A 16,675-nucleotide genomic window follows, 5' to 3' on the forward strand; every position below is an offset into this window, starting at 1 on the left:
CTGACCTATATCTATTTTTCTATTTTCAAATCTATATTTATTATCTTTATTTTCATATTTATATTAATAATTATCTGAGATATATCAATCATTATCGTTTCTATATCAATCATTATCACTCCTTGTCAAATCTATATCAACTATCATCAGATCTATATCAACTATCTTCCGAACTATGACTATCAAACACAATCTTCAATCAATTATCCATTCGCGATAATTTTTCAATTCAAAGTCGCATCGTTTACACATGCGCAATCAAACACAATCTTCAATCAATTATCCATTCGCGATAATTCTTCAATTCAAAGTCGCATCGTTTACACATGCGCAATCAAATTCAATCTTCAATTCCGAACTATGACTATGAACAGTCAACAAACTCAATCACATATCATACAACTATAAACACTTATCCATTCACGACAACTCTTCAATTCAAAGTCACATCGTTTACACATGCGCAATCAAACTCAATCAAATCACTAAACAACGGTGAACTAACTCAATATTCTCGCCCAACCAATTCACTTTTATCAAAATCGTCTCAACAACTTTTCAAATTAACTACTTGGTTCCATGGAAAAACCTAACTGTGGCATCTATTAAATCAACGGTTCAAAATTTCATTGGAAAAATCAAAGGCACAATCAATGACAAGACTACTACACTTTTCAATACACGTTAACTTCAAATTACGTCTGAAAATTCAAATTATACATTATTTTAATAAAGTAAGTTAATCTGGGGGCTTCATACCTATAACTCAAATCGCCGAGTTATAATTAAAAAAAGTTCAACCTACTTTATCAAAATATAGCCAGGCTAAGTTTGGGGGCTATAATACGGCCGTTACAAATCTGATGTCATAATTCGACATTATGCACCATAACTCGGCACTTTTATAACACCCCAAGTTTTTGAAAAATTAAATAATGATGTATAATTTTATTTAAAGAATATTATTTTTCTAAAAATAATTAAATTAAATTTTATAATAATTTGAGTTTAAATTTTATTAAAATTTTTAAATTATTTTTATTATTATAATAAGATATTCAAAAAAATATATAAATATAAGAATTATTATTATTATTATTATTATTATTATTATTATTAATGTTTAAAAGAAAAAGAAGAAGTGACCGAAGCAGTTTAGAGCAAAAGAAAGGAAATGAAGCATAGCTTATATGTATATATATACATATATATAACCAATGCCACCAAATCACCATTTATTATATTCATTACCTTAGTTCCATATATATATAACTGTGAGCCTTTAAGGGAATCAAAGAAAAGAGATTGAAACGTGGCTCATATGCATACATCTACACATATATAACAATGACACCTCACCATCTTCACTAATCAAAATCTCTACCTATCTCCTTTCATTAATTCATTATTGCCACGGACAGGGAGAAGAAAGAAAGGCCGAGAGAGAGACCGTGGGTGAGGGAGGAAACCATGATTCCTTTTGATCTTTCGGTTTCGATTTTTTGAGATTCGTAACTCCAATAAAAAATCTAATCCGATAAAAGTGTTCGTATCCTTCTCTTCTATATGTTGGTGTTACTTTTGTCCGGTAAAAGTCGACGGTGACGTAGCTCTCCTGCCCCTTGAGTTTGGCCAACTGAAGTTCTAGGAGGCACAGATGATTTCTGACACTTTCCTCTTCAGCAGTTTGGTCAGAAATTTTTTTGGAGCTTTCGTTGATTTTATTTTCATACGGAGGTAGGGATTTTATTTTAAAATTAACTGTTTTAAATTATGAATGATATGGAAGTCTAGTGGATATTTGCAAATAATTTGATTGCTTGGAATGACTGAATGATGAGTTTGAATTGAAGCTGTGATTGATATTGGTTTTGTGATTGATATTGGTTTTCTGATTTTGATGGAGTTGTTGAAATTCTTATTTTGTGTAATGATGATGAATTGGTTGAGTTGTGGTTGTAAAAGGTGATTAAATTAGTGTTACTTGTTAAATTGTAATATGATGAGTTAATTATTGAAGAAATTGTCATATTAATAATTGTTGAATGGAGTTGGATTGAGTTTGGTTTGAAAAGTGATGAATTTGAGGGAGTCCGCATGGGTGGTAAAGTCCAATTTTTAAGAGGGATTCTGCCCAATTTTATGTAAAAATAACCAAAAACGTGGTTTTATTTCGAAAATCTTATTTATAAATTTATTTTGAAACATTATTTTATAGTGGAAAACATTTTATTTACATATTTTCTCATATTGAGAAACGGATTTTGTATTGAAAATTTGTTTTATTAGTAATGAATTGAGAGTTAGAAAAGGTTTTGACATTAGAACTAGTTGGATTTTCAGATTTATAAATGTTTTGGATATTGGACTTGACCTGCTGGTTTATCAAAAGTTGTGAGAATTGAAAATAGGTTTTTAGTACTGAATTTGATTCGTTTGAGTTATCAAAAATATTTTCTGAGAATTAGAAATGGTTTGTTAAGAAAAAGAAAGAATGAGAAAAGAACATGGCATGTGTAATTATGAAAGGTTTAAAAGGTCACGAGAGGGTGACGGAAAGTAAATGGTTATGGTGCTGATGGGAAAATATTAAGCTGTAGGCTTTATATGTGAATGATTGTGCGGGGACGCCCGTGTGTATGGAATAGCTTCCAGAAAAAAGTGGCACATGCTTCAGCTGAAGAATCAGCGCCTGCAAGTACTTGTAGAGGTCATGTTCGGCATACTTCAGCTGGAGAATCAGCGCCTGCAAGAAGTAGAACTTGCAGAGGTTATGCCGCTGGAATACCTTATCTGACTTGCGAGTCGGATTGCATCGGGTGCGGGTCGAAACCGACAAATGAGCTCATTACCTGCGATAGAACTAGACATGCATCATCCTTATTTGCACCTTTGCATTTGGTTGTGTTTGCTTGTATTACTTCTCTGTGATTGTGTTGTTTGACTTGTTTGTATGTTGGTCTGGATCTCTTTCTTGAGCTATTAGATTGTGAATGTATTGAGGTGTTTAAGAATTGATGTTGTGATTGTTGATGTTTAATTATGTGGTTGAGAAATAGTTAATATGACAAGTTTTGTGAATGGGATTTTGTTTTAAACTCGGAAATTTAGAAGAAAGTATTTAGTTATCTAAAGTAAAATTTAAAAGTATTTTCAAGGGTTGGTAAAAATATAGTTCTCTTGAATAAATGGATTAGTTGCATTTTAATTTCTATTTTTACGGCATTTTCGTTCCCTACTGAGAACGTGTGGTTTGTTCTCATCCCAAAATCTTCCACCCTTTCAGTGACAAGCTCGAAGGTTCAATATGAAGCTGCGGATGAGTAGTAGATTTACTTGTGATTCCTGTTATTTTTATAGAGTTTCCTCGCCCTTGTTGCTTTAAGTTTTATTTTATCCAGAGTGATAGGTATTGCATTCGAGTTTTATATTGAATTTATTTGTATAGCACTTATTATTATTAATAATTATGTGATTAATATTATTTGAAGATCTTTGATATGTAATTTTAATTACTAAAAATAATTTTCTGGAGTTTTCTATAAAACTGAAATGCGATATCGAACTAAAGGCTCAATATTAAATAGTTAATAAGGAAAACAGCTTAGTAATGCCTTACTTTTGTCACGATCATGACGTGCTAAAAGTTAGGGTGTTACAACTTTACGTTATAACTCGGCGTTATACATTACAATCAGACATTATTACTTATTAAAACCTATTAATTGCTCTTCAATTCAGATGATCAATTGAAATGTAACTGACCTATTTTATCTCACCTATAAAGGTATGATATTTTATCTTCAAAGGGGACATGAAATTCTCAATATTGACTTAAGTTTCGGAGTGCCTTTACAGGTACACTTCCCCTTGTTTCTTGCTCAAAGCTCTACGCGATTGGACATCCCCTCGGAGTAAAGCTCGAATTACCATAAAGCTCAAAGGTCAGCACCGAAGATAACAACTCGGCGTCGATTCCCAGAGACCGAGCTCTCCCTCCAGGTATCCATACAAGAACAGAACCTAAAATGATAGATGGAATTGTGAAAAGTATATAGAGTTACTTTATTGTTGGATATTGTGGTGTTTGATTATATGTGCCACAAATGTAGTTGTCTCCTTTTTTATAAGCTTTTTTTGACACTTTTCATATTCAATATAGTTTCATCCAAATTTGTCATCAATTTCATTTATAGTTGTTAAAATTGTGAAGATCTTTTCTTATTCCAATATTCAATGAGCAATGCTAGGGAACCAAAAGGGTATTAACCAAAAACCAGCCAAATATCTTTGGGTGAATCCAAAATCTCTACGAGTTAATATATATGGATGTTTCTTCTGCTAAGTATCAGAATGTTTCTTTTTCATACTAAATGGATGTTCTTTTATATATTTTTCGAATTTTTTTGTATTGCAAATGTGAATGTCTCTATTTCTTTAAGAATTTCATATTTTTTTAAGATTTTATAGATATTTAATTATTTTTGCTAAAATATAACTAGATATTTCTTTTGTTAAGTATTCGGATGTTTTTTTTCATATTAAATGAATGTTTTTTTTATAATTCTGTAATTGTGTAGTTTACAATCTCTTTAATCATCAAAACAGCACCTAATATCCCAAAACGCAGAAAGCAACATTTGCAACAAACCCCTAATTAATACAAAATAAAAACTCCATCGTCCACCATTTTTCTCACTAACATTATAGCACCATCCACCTTTAAATCCCTAACTTCCCTCCCCACCTTGCTTACCACCCCAACGATCTCGTGCCCCGGAACAACCGGGTACCTAGTGATTCCCCATTCATTTTTGACGTAGTGAATGTCCGTGTGGCAAATCCCGCAGTACAAGATCTCTATGCTCACGTCATTAACACCGTTCTCTCTGCAAATAAACTAACTAAGCTATAAATCCAAATACATTCAAAGTATGTATTAAATATGTATATACCTTCTTTTGAAAGTGTAGGGGGTTATGTTGCCAGAAGAATCATGAGCAGCCCATCCAGAAACTGTTTGTGTGTGATTGGGTGTGGTCTCAGCCATGATCCAAGAATGAATTCCTGATCTACTTGTTTCTACTTTCTACTGATGATGTGGAGCAGCATTGGTGAGAGAGAGAAAGAGGTGGGTGTGATTGTTGGAGGTGGGTAGGTTAATGTGAGAGAGAAGATGAAGGTTTTTATAGGTTTTAATTAGGTTTACTTAATTAATTTTAAATTTTTTAAATTTTGAATTTAAAAAATTTAAAATTAATTATTAATATAAATTAATGTGGTTTTGTTTAATTTTTGGCTGATAACCTCTTGGTTCTATATACTTTTCCACATTCAATTTATGTTATCATTAGGTATATGGTATTTGAGCAAGTATGAATGTATGATGCATGTTGTGAGTTTTTTTTGTAATACCTGATCATCAGATTCCTATTGCATGGCCATTAGATCTTGGATAGTTATTCGATTTCTAATCATTCTATTCTGAAAATTTGTGTTGACATTGTCCTAGTTTGGTATCTCCATTACTTCTTTTATGTTGATCAGTTATGTTTAGGATTTTTTTATATTTGTTAAATTGAATAATTAAATAAATGAATTAATTTTTGAAAGACTTATTAGTTATGAAATACCCATAACTTAGTTGTGCGAATTCTTCAGTTTGTGAATTGATGTAGATTTTTGTATTCGAAATTGTACTATTCGAATAATCACCTAAAATATTATAATATAATAGGTTATATAAAATAAGACTGTGTTGTATTTGTCTCATTTAATAGGTTATATAAAATATAATTTTTTGAACTAAAAAAAATAATATATTTAAATTTTTTGAAACAGATGTACCTTTGTATTCACTAACCATTATTGATGTGAGTGTCATAATTTTTTGGCCTTTTATTTGTATTGTAATTTTTTTATTTATCTAATTTGAAAGATTTATCCACAACGTGACTTTTAGCTCAATGTTCCTAAAATTATTAGTATTTTATTAATAATTATATATATAAATAAAAAATAAATTGTTTGTATATTTTTTTACTCTTTAAGCATCAATTCTATTCCTCATATTTTTGTGAATTTTTCTTTAACATCTACTTTTTTTTTTCCTAGTGTATGCAGTTTTCCAATGACATCTACAATAAAAAGAACAAAATTGTGTAGAATTTTTTTTGAATAAGTTATTTTTAATAAGAATAATTAAAATAGTATAAAGTAAAATTACTTGGTAATATTTTTCTTTGACCTACTCTATCAGACAATGTCTCAAGTGATTCACATTCAAAATAGTGTTGGAGAATATTCAAAACTGGATCTTTAATTTCTTTCATAATAGTTGTGAGTAAAAAGTTTGCTTTCATTGTACCTTTAATTAGTCTGTAGTCTATAAAATTATTTGCATCTTCTATTTTCAAATTTTTTATAGTATAGATTTTTCCTTCTTGTAACAAATATTTAAATTTGTTCATCATATTTTTTTCACAATTATATAAAGAAGTGTTCCCTGCAATGTTAGTAAATCATAGTTAATAATTAGTTAAAAAAATTGATTACATATATTTTTTTTAAGTTATTAGAAAAGGAACAATGAATAACATATTGAAAGAAATATAATTTTAACGATATTAAAATACAATTATATATAAAGTATTATAAAATAATATAAAAAGTATAAAAAATAAAAATAATTAAAGTATTTTTTTGATAAATTCAATTTAAAAATATAATAAATATGTTTGTTTTGTACATTTTCATCTAATATAATCATTTCTAAATAAAGATTCTCCTCTTTATTTTTATGTGTTAATGTTTTTCATAGACGAACCATGCGAACTTTGATAAACCAATTGTCTATTTGTTTAGTGATATTGTCTAAAGAATGATGCTCCATTGAGTAAGTTTGAGATATTGTGTAGTTCGAAAATAAATTTTTTGTGTTAAATTTGATGTTGTTTGAAGGAATAGTGATAAGAAACTAATATAAGTAGTTCAAATATTATGAAATTTGAATATTTGTAACGTAAAATTTATTATAATTAATAATATTATTATGATATTTATAATATGGATATTTATTATATTTAATGAATTATTTATAAAAATTAATAAATTAATTATTGGAGTTATAAATTTTTTATATTGTTTATAATTGTAAGATATAATAAATATAGAGATATGGATTTAATGTCTTTTTAGTTTACAAATTTAGTTAGACATTATTAATTTTAAATTATTATTTTATATTTTTCTTTGTTAATTTAGAAATAATAATTGATTTGATAAAAATTAAGTGGTTGATTCTAAAATTTTGTTAAGTCACTAAGGCAGCGTTTGGTTTGAGAGACATAGACACTGAGACATAGACACAGTGGTATACGGTGACATATGTTTACTGTTTGGTTTGGTGAGACACAGATTTTCGAAAGATACGGAAGGACACGGATGGACACGGAGACACTAAATTTGTGTACCTCCAATTTGGTGAGACACTAAGGCACAACTTGTGAGACACTAATTTTTTATTCTTTTACCCTTATTAAAATTTTAAAATTTTTTCTCTTGTCTCCCTAAACCTTTCTTTTTTCTCTTCCTTTCTACAACTAAATTTTTCTTTTTATTTTCTTTAAGAAAAAAATTGTACATTTAATTTTTTATTTATTTAAATTTTGATTAATCTTTGATAAATTCTAAATTTTAGTTTTTTAGAAAAAAAATATATTTAATATTTGAATGATAATTTAAGATGATATTAAAAGAAATAAAAAATATTAAAAAAGATAAAAATTTAATGGTGATGACATACAGTGTTTAGAGTAATGGATGTACAGTAATAATAGTAAAATTTGTAGTTGGATGAAGGGTAATTCAATCTTTTTTAAATATGTGTGTCTTGTTCTTTATTTTTATCAAATACAATATATCAATACAAATATTTTATGTCCATGTCTTTAATATTTATATCTTTGTATTTATGTCTCATCATATACATCAGCCAAAGCAAAAATAAAATTGTTGACATGAAAAAGATGTCTTAAAACTTAAAAGTATGGTAGATTTACTTTTATATATTAAAAATTATTAATATTAATTTCTAAAGCCAAGTCGCCGTTGACGATGAATCTTTCATCTCGTCATTATCTCTCAGTCCTACCAAGTTTTCCCTTTTCACATCTCACAATTTCGTTTTACAATTTTCTCCGTGTTAATTAGCGAAAACGAGCTAATCGGCACCATGTCGACGTCTTCCTCTGGCAAGAAGTACGATGTTTTCATTAGCTTCAGAGGCGAGGACACCCGTACCGGCTTCACAAGCCATCTACGCTCTGCTCTTGAGCGACAGAAGATAGAAATATACATAGATACCAAGATGAAGAGAGGAGAAGAGGTTTGGCCCGAACTCTCCCAAGCAATCAAGAACTCACACATGTCCATCGTGGTTTTCTCCGAGAACTATGCTTCTTCAAAATGGTGCCTGAGAGAGCTGGTCCAAATAATGGAATGCAGAAGCAAACAGGAGCAGGTAGTTATACCTGTGTTCTACAAGACAGATCCGTCACACGTACGGAAGCAGACAGGGAGTTATGGGGAAGCACTTGCGAACCTTGAGCCAGATCTAAGGAAAGATGTGCCCTTCCAGGTGGAGGTGTCTAGTTGGAAAAAGGCTCTCAACAAAGCTGCCAATTTATCTGGATGGGACTCTAATAAGTACAGGTAACTCTCACCTAACTTTTTTTTTAAGTTGATTATTTATAATTTAATTTGCGGAAGAACGATATATATGGTAACATTCTAAGTTTAATTAGAATTTGTGAGTAACCTGGTCGATGCTTATTGTTAAGGATGGGTGCGCGAGTGAGCCCATCCCCCTTTGGCTGCACGGCAATTTCTTTTTGAAGTTTGATCCGAAGATCTGCGGAAACTATAGAATTCTGCTCTCTACTTTATGCCAAAGTTTTTACAAAGCAAAGAATATAAAAAGACTTTAATTTGGCTTTCTAGCTTTTGCAGTATCCCCATTGAAGCTTTGCAATCGGATACTTTGTTGTGAGCTTTCTCTGCTCACTGACAGAGTGAGTTTTCACTGTTTAAGAAGGGTGGCAATGGAAGCGGCGGTGAGGGAGATACATAAAAAAAATTAGTTACAAAAGTAACCCAGAGCATTTCTAATCAATTTTCATGTATTCAAATTTCAAAGAACTCGATCTCTTAAATTAGTGCATTTCAGATCAGTTTGTGTGTATAATATTTTTTTATGAGTCATGTTAAATGGTTAGACATACGGGTGTGCATGGCCCTAGCCGGGTCTTCCCGAACACTTTAGGGACTAATTTGGTATGATTTTATCGGGTTTAGAATCGGGTAAGAGTCTTAAAAATAGATCCGGTCATTATTTCGGGTCGGGTTCGGACCATAGTTCAAGGTCACTCGAAATCGGCCCGGTGGCTCAGTCGTCATATACAATTAATATTTTATATTATTAGTGATGGATGATGGCTATTATTATGTGGAATTTAAGTATTATAAACTTTAATATTTTGTGTTATTAGTCATTATATATAAGACTATAAGTTAATGTTTTATGTTTAAAATGCATAAGACTTTAGACTAATGCATAATATTGTGTTATTTGTATTGATTTAAATATTTAGTGTTATTAGGCAATATTAGTATTGATTATGGTTATACTTTAATTTTAGAAAAGAGTTGGTTCTTGTTATATTTTTCTAAGTAAATTTTACCATGTCAAATAATGGTTGGAGTCTTGGAATTTTGATATTTTTACATGCTAACTTATAAGAAGGTATCAAGATAATATAATGTTAACGGCCTGGTTTTTACCTGATTTTTACCCGGTATAATCGTGGCCCGAAAGTGTATAGATTTTATCGGGTCTTGGGTCAGATTTGGGTCCAACAAATAGGCCCGATATATATTTCGGATTAGATCTGGATCACATCAAACCCGGTTTTACCCGACCCATGCACACCCGTAAGACACCAAGAAAAGAAAGTCAACAATGTTTTGGGCTTTTGGCCAACAATCCAACACGCATAAAACAAAGTTACAAAATATAATAAATCATGTATGGATGTTTGGATAAAATTTATAATAATTACTACTTTGGCTATCATTATTATTATTATTATTATTATTATTATTATTATTATTATTATTAAAAGATTATCTTTCTTTAAAATTGATTTTTTAAATATTTTAAATTAGTCACTTTAGTGTTTTTATACCTCCATCATTGGCATATTTCTTTGTTTATTATTTACATCCTTTATAGCCTTTATATTTTTTTGTTTATTATTTATATAATAATATTACATGACTAATAAAATTTATAATTTTCATAATATTTAATTAATTTTAAATATTAAATATTAAATTTTAATAATATAAAATAAAATATTAGTAAAAAATTTTAACTAATATTAATACAAAATATTGACCCTTAACAGTTAACATTTCTCTTATTTATATGTTAGGGAGGACGAGTCTCAACTTGTCGAGGATATTGTTAAGGATATTAGGACAAAGCTGTACCAGAAATGCCCCAATAAAATAGAAGGTGTCATTGGAAATGATGAAGTCTTTAAAAACCTTGAATCATTGCTGAAACAGCATTCAGTAATTGGAATTTGGGGCATGGGTGGAGTAGGTAAGACAACCATTGCTAGAGCTCTGTTTGCCAAACACTTTCCCCGATATGACAGTTCATGCTTCTTGGAAGGTGTAAGAGAAAAATTTGACAAACGTGGGAAGACATACTTACTTGACAAGCTTCTCAGTTTGCTAAATGAACCAATTCACTCATGTGATTTTGAAAAATCCTCCTCAATTAAGAAAAAGATCAGGAGTTCGAACGTTTTCATTGTACTTGATGATGTGAGTTGTGTTGACCAATTAGAAGTTTTACTTCAAGAGGTCGGTGACATACACCAACGTAGCAGACTCATTATAACGACAAGAGATAGGAACATACTTCAAGGATGGAAAGTTAATGAAATATATGAGCTCAAGGTGTTGAATAACTCTGATTCTCTAAATCTTTTTAGCTTACATGCCTTTGAGAAAGAACTTCCTGAAGAGAAATTTAAGGATCTCTCAGAAAAAGCAGTTCGTTATGCTGGCGGGCTTCCATTAGCTTTAAAAGTTTTTGGAAGATTTCTGCATACAAAAAATCTCAAGTTTTGGGAAGATGCATTGAGAAAAATCGAGAAGTATCCCCTTGATGGAGTTCAGAGGGTGTTACAAGTGAGTTTTGACGGATTGGATAAACAAGAGAAGGACATATTTTTAGACATTGCATTCTTTTTCAAGGGAGAAGATGCGGAACTTACCAAAAGGATGCTTAGCGCTAGTGGTTTGAATGCAGAATGTGGAATAGACATCCTTGTCAATAAGGCTCTAATAACAATATCATCCAACAATAAAATACGGATGCATGACTTGTTGCAACAAGTGGGTTGGAAGATAGTTAGTCAAGAATGTGAGGACCCCAGTGGACGAAGTCGACTAAGGGATAGGGAAGACGTTTCTGATGCGCTGCAATCTGAAAAAGTAAGAGATACCCTGACTTTCTCTTTTTTTTTTTTTATTCATGTTTTTAGATGGAAATTATGGCTAATTTAGAGTTTTTGACTTTCATGTATCAGGAGGCTCCGATGGTTAAAGGCATAACATTAAACTCATTTGAAATTGATTTCGACTTGAGTGCTAATGCATTCAACAAGATGATCAATTTAAGATTTCTTAGATTCGGTAAATCAATATCATGGAATGTGTCCCATCTTGAACTTCTCAAGTCCATTTCCAATAAGTTGGTGTACTTTGAATGGAATGGATACCCTTTTAAGTCTCTTCCACCAAAATTTGGTGCTAAGCTGCTCTTTGAGATTCACTTGCGGGACAGCAATGTTGAAGAACTTTGGCAGCAAGTGCAGGTATGTAAATACGAAATGTGTGTGCGTATGTTTGTGTATACATACACACACTCTTTCTCGTACATGCACATGAATGTATTATGTATGCATATATTTTTGGCGTTAATTAAGAGAGTTTCACATTGTGAATTTTATTTTGCATTGTCACAGGATCTTGAGAATTTAGAGAAAATTGACCTAAGTGGATGTAAAAAGTTGATGAAGCTTCCAAATTTGTCTAAGGCGCCTAAACTTAAATGGGTGTATCTCTCAGGTTGTGAAAGTTTATGTGCCATACATGTATCTGATTTATCTGTGGATGAACTTGTTACTTTGAAGATGGATGGGTGCAAAAAACTAGAGAGACTTGAATGTAAGAAGCATTTACCATCTTTGAAGGAAATCAATCTTGATGGCTGCTTAAGTCTTGAGGAATTTTCAGTGACATCAGATTTACTTGAAAGGTTGGATTTAAGCAATACAGGAATCAAGAAATTGTGCTCATCAATTGGGCGTCTTCACAAGCTTGTGTGGCTCAATCTTGAAGGTTTAGGACTTGAGAATCTTCCAGATGAATTATCTTCCCTGAAATCTCTTAAGGAGCTTAAAATATCTAGCAATGAATCGATTAACAAACAGAAGCTACATGTCCTATGCAGCGGCCTACAGGCTTTAAAAATACTACATTTGAAGCAATGTGATAAACTCTGTGAACTCCCTGACAACATCAGTTTCTTATCTCAGCTTAATGAATTAAGGCTAGATGGAAGCAGTGTGGAGAAGCTGCCGGCAAGCATCAAGGGTCTTCAGGAGTTGGAGATTCTGTCCTTAAAGAATTGCTGCAAGATTCAGTCTCTACCAGAGCTCCCACCATTAATCAAAGAGTTTTGGGCAGATAATTGCACATCCTTGGAGTCGGTATCGACTTTGATGAGTTTTTTAGGGAAAATGAAAGGAAAGGACACACTCATTTCATTAAAAAAATGCACGAAACTGAGTGAAAAATCAGTTGAGATCATTGAGGAATGCGCCCAGTTAATAATGATGAACGATGCATTTGTTAATGCATCAAACTGCTATAAATACAATACAAGAGTTGGGGTTTGTTTTGCAGGAAGCAGAGTCCCAAGGGAGTTCACATATCGAAGAACTGAGTCATCCTCCATAACCATTCAACTTCCTGAGCCTTCCAACTGTCTGGGTTTCATTTACTGTGTGGTTCTTTCAAAGGGGAAGAGTAATGTTAACATCCGATGTCAATGCTACTCGGCAGATAGCAGAAAGGTAGGATGCAGTGGTATATTAGATGGCAATATTATCAGTGATTCGGCGGATCATGTTTATGTATGGTATGATGCGTTCCATTGTCGCAGCATTCTTGAAAATCATGAAGTTCAACTACGTTTTCAATTCTGTGAAACAACTGATAATGGGGATAACCTTGTTGGATTGAGTAGTGTCAAAGAGTGCGGGGTCCAGCCGATACGCATCTCAGACTTAGACAGTTGTTTACTGTCTCAGGAATTGAAGAAGGAGTTGACATTGGAGTTGGGAAAGAAGTTGGGATTGGTCTTGGACATTATGCAGAGATATGCAGAAGTAGAGTCCAGATTCTTTCTTGCATTGGAGAATGGATGGAATATAGAAATATCATTGATGATAGAGTATGCAGAACGACTTAGAGCAATGTCAGCCTTACTGAAGAAGGAAAGCAATGGCGTAGGAACTCAGATGCCAAATCGAGAAGGGGACCAGAGTGGACATTTTCATGTGACCTTCTAGTTGGTATGAGAACACTTGCATTTACCATCCTAGTGTGCATTATTCTTCTTTTGTTGGTGCTTATTTCATAATTTCATCATAAGTAAATGAAAAAATAATCTATTTTGTAATATGGATCCAAAAAACATGTTCTTATTTTTTATTTAGTAAAACATGTTTTTATCGACAATGTAAATTTTGCTTAATGTTCCTTTTGTGTATCAACATTGTATTACACATTTACACTGTTGCTAAGTTGACCTTGTCGAACTCAAAGCCTAGATAATTTGGATAAAAAGGCATTAAGAAAAGAAATGCACTACTCTTATCGTTGATATTCTTGCAAATCGAATAACCTTGTTCCTTCTACATTTTCTTTTCTTCTTTGAGCAGTTGTCTAGGAAGTGTGACAAATCAGTAATCAAGCCTCGAAAATGTGACATGTGTCGGCTTTAATTTTGTGCCATTCCTAGAGATGAGGTGGCAAAGAGAAGGAAGCGGCTTCAGTAGTGATCCTATCCTAAAGAGAGCAGCGTAGTAGGTTGAAGATGAGGAGGTACTATTAGATTTAACGCCTATTGTTGATTTCTTGTTATATCATTTAAGTAACTTTCAAAATTAAGTACTGCTTCTGAAGTATTTGTATTGGTATGTGTATGTTTGGTTAAGGCTGTACTTGTGCATCTGACTTCTGGTTTGCTTGCTTTAAAACCATCGTTGTCTCCTTTTTCTTTTTCCGAATGTAGTTTACGTAAAAGGTAGTTATTTATAGTGCATCTGCTAGTCTGCTAGTAAAAATTGAACTGGTTTTTATTGTGTAACAATTGAATAACCCTTGCATGTGGAAAGTATAATCCAAATAATTTACATCTCAATTGTTATTAATTAATTATGTATTTAGATTATTTTTTAATTAATGAAGCAAAGAGAATATGTGTTGGTTATTAAGAAAATATTCGTGTTAAAATGATGCGTACTATAAAAGGTGTACTATCAAGATTGATATAGTTATAGAGAAAGACTCGCATGAGAAAAATATTTATTATGAGAAATGACAAGATTTAATAATGACCCTTAAATTTAAAGACTGATCAAGAATAAACTCCATACTATATATAATGGAAATATGAGAAGGTTTGGTACACAATTTTATTTTCTAAAATATTCTTCATTATATATAGTCCTAAAAAGTTCTTCTTTTCTATTTTCACGATCTTAGTTAAATTATAAGCCACTTGTCTCTTAATTAATTCAACCTTTTTTTAATTAATTTCGTGATGAAAACAATGGGTTGTTCGTGTGTGTGCATATATATATATATATATATATATATATATATATATATATATATATATATATGGCCTTAGGTGCTAATTATCTAACTCTTGGCGAAGTTAGTGTTTACATTACATATTTATATAAGAAAATGGATATTTGATCAAATTTGATATGTGTCAGTGTCTATAAAGTAACCAGTTTGGGTTAGTCTTTGATGAATGCTGTGTGTCTCAGGCAACTTTAAATCAGTTCTTATTAGCTAGTTTTGTTGGGTTTGGAATCAGGAAAGAGGCAAAATTTTGTGGCACTGTGCACTTTGCTGGTTGGAGCATAATGCTCGCACCTTCAATGACAAATTTTTTGATAAGTAGACATGTTGAGAGGTAGGAAAACCATGCTTCATAGATAAAATTTTTGTTTCTTTTGCTTGTTGTATAGGGAACTCGTATTCCTCTAGTATTAGCCTTCTCCTCATCATATTGAAATTATTTTTTCATTAAAAAAAAAAAGATTGAATGGTAATGTATGTGTCTATGAGATGTTTTTATTATCAAATAATCATATTTATTTTATCTGGAATATTACAGGTGATTGCTAATTAAACTTGAGGGTCCTGCTGTTGGTCAGTACTGTGCTTTGCGTTTGTTACAGGTTTGGATTGGTTGCTTCTAATAATATACTCTCTCTCTCTCTCTCTCACACACACACACACACACATGGGTTTATTAGGTACTTTTTTGCTGATATTTAATGATATTGCAGAGGGCACTATTTCTTCTGTTTTTTTCTCTTTGCTTATTTTCTTTGCTTCTCATTAATGAAACTAACTATTATGTGTCAATCAGCTTCAAATGGAAACGTTACAGAGCCGGTTGGATGCAGACTTTCTCCTGGCCCACATGTGCTCTCTAAAGTTCAAAGAATGGATAGTTGTCCTTGCTACCCTATTAAGACGCTCTGAGGTATTGCATTGCGATATTGCATACATGCGTATAGCATTTCTTCACTCCCATAGTGCTTTTCCTTTTATAAAGGGAGGCATTTAGACATGGTTTTGGCATCTTTTCCCATTTTAGCAAAGGTTCACTTTGTTGGCAAGTGCATTCTTCTGATGAGATTTTACAGGTGCTTTTTGACTTGTTCCAACATGATGTTTGGCTATGGAAAGCATACAGCACCACGCTGCAGGTATATCTAATTTAGATTACTGTTGGAAATTATAGTATGCCATTATGTTCACTCAATAATAATCAATATAGTATATGTTATCTGTACTTTACAGTCACACCCAATATTTGTTGAATATCAAGATTTACTTGAAGACCTTGAACATAAACTATCATCAATTTCAAATACAGAAGAATAATGGAATCGAATCTCTACCTTTCACATGGAATGTGTTGGTTCCCTGTTGAAGTAAATTGCTGAGTGGGTTTCATCGTTCCCCACATGATTGTCCAACAAATCATGCACCCCAATTAAAGACCATGCATCATTTGCCTTGGAATCACTTGATTGTGAGGACTGGAAAACATCGTGTACGTGCTGGTTTACCATGATCTTGTTTACAAATCATATTGGAGGTAGTCCATTGAATCCGGCATAGTGTGTGTAGATAGAGGTTAGAAGTATTTGTAAGGAGGCTTGTGCATGTTTGAGGATTTCATTATTCTTTTAACTTTTTAATACACAATCTTGTAATATGT

At 31.8% G+C, this 16,675-nt stretch overlaps 1 protein-coding gene and 1 long non-coding RNA gene across 3 annotated transcripts; both read left to right on the top strand.

Annotated features, from left to right (window-relative positions):
* The first annotated feature begins 1,294 nt into the window (after positions 1 to 1,294).
* Positions 1,295 to 4,390, top strand: LOC112797499 (uncharacterized). Its single transcript, XR_003199801.3, has 2 exons — positions 1,295 to 1,737; positions 3,859 to 4,390. It is a non-coding gene; the product is annotated as an uncharacterized lncRNA (long non-coding RNA).
* A 3,701-nt stretch (positions 4,391 to 8,091) lies between these two features.
* Positions 8,092 to 15,932, top strand: LOC112797494 (disease resistance protein RML1A). 2 transcript variants are annotated; one of them, XM_025840468.3, is made up of 8 exons: positions 8,092 to 8,712; positions 10,494 to 11,568; positions 11,664 to 11,951; positions 12,102 to 13,715; positions 14,085 to 14,247; positions 15,254 to 15,352; positions 15,557 to 15,620; positions 15,815 to 15,932. In XM_025840468.3, exons 1-4 carry the CDS (start codon positions 8,234 to 8,236, stop codon positions 13,710 to 13,712), a joined length of 3,453 nt encoding a protein of 1,150 aa, XP_025696253.1. In that variant the 5' UTR covers positions 8,092 to 8,233; the 3' UTR covers positions 13,713 to 13,715; positions 14,085 to 14,247; positions 15,254 to 15,352; positions 15,557 to 15,620; positions 15,815 to 15,932. The 2 variants fall into 2 exon arrangements, with proteins under 2 accessions (XP_025696253.1, XP_072092207.1); XM_072236106.1 differs by lacking the exon at positions 15,254 to 15,352 and having other exon boundaries at positions 15,815 to 15,931.
* The last annotated feature ends 743 nt before the right edge of the window (positions 15,933 to 16,675 follow it).

This window comes from Arachis hypogaea, chromosome 4, assembly GCF_003086295.3.
Source record: "Arachis hypogaea cultivar Tifrunner chromosome 4, arahy.Tifrunner.gnm2.J5K5, whole genome shotgun sequence".
Classification (NCBI taxonomy): domain Eukaryota; kingdom Viridiplantae; phylum Streptophyta; class Magnoliopsida; order Fabales; family Fabaceae; genus Arachis; species Arachis hypogaea.

Coding starts and splice junctions, on each gene's coding strand:
- LOC112797494 (XM_025840468.3), top strand. CDS start 8,234: ATGTCGACGTCTTCCTCTGGCAAGAAGTACGATGTTTTCATTAGCTTC. Junction 8,713..10,493: donor TGGGACTCTAATAAGTACAG/GTAACTCTCACC, acceptor TTTATATGTTAG/GGAGGACGAGTCTCAACTTG. Junction 11,569..11,663: donor ATGCGCTGCAATCTGAAAAA/GTAAGAGATACC, acceptor TTCATGTATCAG/GAGGCTCCGATGGTTAAAGG.